The sequence below is a fragment of the Calonectris borealis genome, unplaced genomic scaffold, assembly GCF_964195595.1.
Source record: "Calonectris borealis unplaced genomic scaffold, bCalBor7.hap1.2 HAP1_SCAFFOLD_35, whole genome shotgun sequence".
Classification (NCBI taxonomy): domain Eukaryota; kingdom Metazoa; phylum Chordata; class Aves; order Procellariiformes; family Procellariidae; genus Calonectris; species Calonectris borealis.
Window position 1 is genome coordinate 1,320,903 of NW_027441451.1, and position 3,252 is coordinate 1,324,154.

Consider the following 3,252-nt stretch of genomic DNA (forward strand, 5'->3'; position numbering starts at 1 on the left):
CATTGCCAGGGTGAGTCCCCTGCCGGGGCAGACACTGGCATCTGTCCTTGTGGGACTTGATGAGGTTCCTGCCAATACGTGCTCTCCTCCTCCTTGAACCCCTTCATTGAGCACAGAGGCCTGGAGACCTTTTCAGTGAAGACTCAGGCAAAGAAGGCATTGAGTCCCTCAGCCCCACCTGTGTCTGCTGTTATTAAATCCCCCTCCCCACTCAGCAGCAGCCCTGCATTTTCCTTTGTCAGCCTTGGTTTCTAACGCAGCAATCAAATTTCTCTTTTTGCGCTTGACATTCCTTGCAGGCACCAACAGCAAATGTCCTTTGCCTTTCCTTCAAAAGTGCCTCTACCACACAGGCAATATATAGAAGTTCCTTCTTTGCAGTCCGTCCTTGTTGTCACCTCCTGGCAGCTGCTTCATGGCCCCTGTAAACCCCCTCTCCTTGTGCTGACCCAGCCCTACTGCCCCACACATGGTCCCACAGCCCCTCTGTGCAGGCACAGCGTGGGAAAGGGTACATTCCGGGGTGCGGAAAGTTCCCCCAATTATGGTTCCAAAGACAGCCTTCAGTTCAATGTCCCCCCAGAACCCCAACAAAGCATAACCCCATCACATAACTTTTGCAGCCTCCCCCAGTACCCGAGCCTCTCCCAGCCCCAGCTATGTCCCACGTGGGGCTTTGCAGACAGCCCTGCCCTGGGGTCTGCTGGGGCATGGGCCAGGGGAGAGGCTGGGCAGGGCTGGCTGTTCCCCTGAACCGGCACTGAGCCCAGCAGGAGGATGGAGGTGGCTTTGCAGCAAGACTCACCCATGAACCTGAGGGGAGCAGCCAGTGCTGGACAGAGCTGCTGAGAGAGGCTGGGGGGTGACAGAGGTCCTGGGCCACCTCCCCAGCCTGTCCATGCCACCAAGAGCACAGACCGGCAGCCTCTCTCCTGCGCCTGCATGTCTTTGGTCCCTTCCATGAGCCCTGGCTCTGCACCACAAACCCCCTGGTGTCAGTGCTCACCCTGCATGCTCATGCAGCACAAGCTCTACACTGGTGATTTTCTCTCCCAGACACTTTCCTGCCCAGCCCAGCTCCTCCCCAGCTCTCCCCACCTCCACCGCCCCCTCCTCAGCCCCGCAGAGCAGCCCAGCCTGGGCTGGTCCCACGGCAGTGCCCACCACAGGGTGCTGCAGAGCTCTGGGCACTCACCCCACGGCCCCAGCTCCTCTGAGGGGCACAGCAGCTCCTGGGGCAGAGAGGGGTCTCAGCCTCCCCATCAGCCCCAGGCCTGGGGCCAGCCATGGCACGAGGAGACGGAGACCAGCGTCTCCCTGTGTCTGCTGCTCTTCTCTCAAAGAGATCCTTATTGCCCAATGCTGGCAGCCCCTCTGTGCCAGTCCCTCTACCGAGCACAAGAGCCCTGGCCTGGGGTCTCCCCAGGCAGCTCCTGCTGCACCAGTGAGAGAAAAGCCTGCCCCAACCGGTGCATGCAGAAATAGCTCTGATCTTGTCCAGGGATGTCACCTCGGGCCATCCCTGAGCTGGCAGGGCTGCTCTGCAGGGCAGTGGTGCCTGAAAGCCACAGGGACACAGTCCCAGGTCAATCCCTGCGGATCATCCATCATTTCCATTGGCACTGGGCACCCACATATGAAGGGTCAGCACAGGCCCATTCCCTAAGACATCGCCCCATGCCCTCCCACCCTGAGCCCATGGAGAACCCAAGCACAGCATCACGGCTTCGTGGGGGCAATTTCTTCAGCCTATTCCTGACCTCAGCTTTGGAAGAAGAGCCCAAGCTCCAGACACAAGCACTGAGGAAATCCATTTTATTACAGAGATGCGACACAGGAGGCCAGCTGGGCCATCCTGCCAGACAGACGGACAAAGGCCCCTGGGTCAGACAGGCTGGGTCTGACCTTTGGTCTGACCTGGGTCTCTCACCTTTGGAGAAGTGGAGGGGCTTATTGCTGCTGAAAGACAAGTGATTGAATCAGCTTCTTCAGTGCGTCCTTGAGCTCCTGGTTCCTCATGCTGTAGATGAGGGGGTTCACTGCTGGAGGCACCACTGAGTACAGCACTGCCACCACCAGATCCAGGGATGTTGAGGAGATGGAGGGGGGCTTCAGGTAGGCAAATATGCCAGTGCTGAGAAAGAGGGAGACCACGGCCAGGTGAGGGAGGCACGTGGAAAAGGCTTTGTGCCGTCCCTGCTCAGAGGGGATCCTCAGCACGGCCCTGAAGATCTCCACGTAGGACACCACAATGAAAACAAAACACCCAAATAGTAAACAGGCACTAACCACGAGAAGCCCAACCTCCCTGAGGTAGGAGTGTGAGCAGGAGAGCTTGAGGATCTGGGGGATTTCACAGAAGAACTGGTCCACAGCATTGCCGTGGCAGAGGGGTAGTGACAATGTATTGGCCGTGTGCAGGAGAGAAGTGAGAAACCCACTGGCCCAGGCAGCTGCTGCCATGTGGACACAAGCTCTGCTGCCCAGGAGGGTCCCGTAGTGCAGGGGTTGGCAGATGGCAACGTAGCGGTCGTAGGCCATGACAGTGAGGAGAAAATACTCTGCTGAAATAAAACAGGCTAAAAGAAAGAGCTGTGCAGCACATCCTGCGTAGGAGATGTCCCTGGTGTCCCAGAGGGAATTGGCCATGGCTTTGGGGAGAGTGGTGGAGATGGAGCCCAGGTCGAGGAGGGAGAGGTTGAGGAGGAAGAAGTACATGGGGGTGTGCAGGCGGTGGTCGCAGGCTATGGTGGTGATGATGAGGCCGTTGCCCAGCAGGGCAGCCAGGTAGATGCCCAGGAAGAGCCAGAAGTGCAAGAGCTGCAGCTCCCGCGTGTCTGCGAAGGCCAGGAGGAGGAACTGGGTGATGGAACTACTGTTTCTTGGCATAGGGGTACTGTTCAAAACTGGAATAGACAAGGAAAAAGTATGACAGACTTCTCCAAGCAAAGCCACTCCTTTTTTCATAGAAATCCAGCCCCCCTAAAATCGAAATGCATTTCCTTCTCTGGTTTGTGCTGGCTGAGTGTGCTGTGAGGAGCAGGACCTCTGTCCACGGCCAAGGAGCCAGCTTTTCTCTGCTGCAGTGGGTACCTGGCAGCTGGTTTGTGACAGCTCCAATGTTCCCAAGGGATGTCACATGTCATCCGCCCTTAATGGAAAAGATCAGTATCTGCACTCATGACTCTCAAGAGCGTGGGCTGCAGAAGAGAGGCTTAGCGTGTCCTTATAAGAATTTTGTCTCTGTTTTTT

The 3,252-nt window shown here is 57.2% G+C and overlaps 1 protein-coding gene across 1 annotated transcript; it reads right to left on the bottom strand.

Annotated features, from left to right (window-relative positions):
- Window positions 1-1,950: 1,950 nt before the first annotated feature.
- On the bottom strand, window positions 1,951-2,889 carry LOC142076201 (olfactory receptor 14A16-like). Its single transcript, XM_075138582.1, has one exon. The coding sequence runs from the start codon at window positions 2,887-2,889 to the stop codon at window positions 1,951-1,953; it is 939 nt and encodes a 312-aa protein (XP_074994683.1).
- Between the last annotated feature and the right edge of the window lie 363 nt (window positions 2,890-3,252).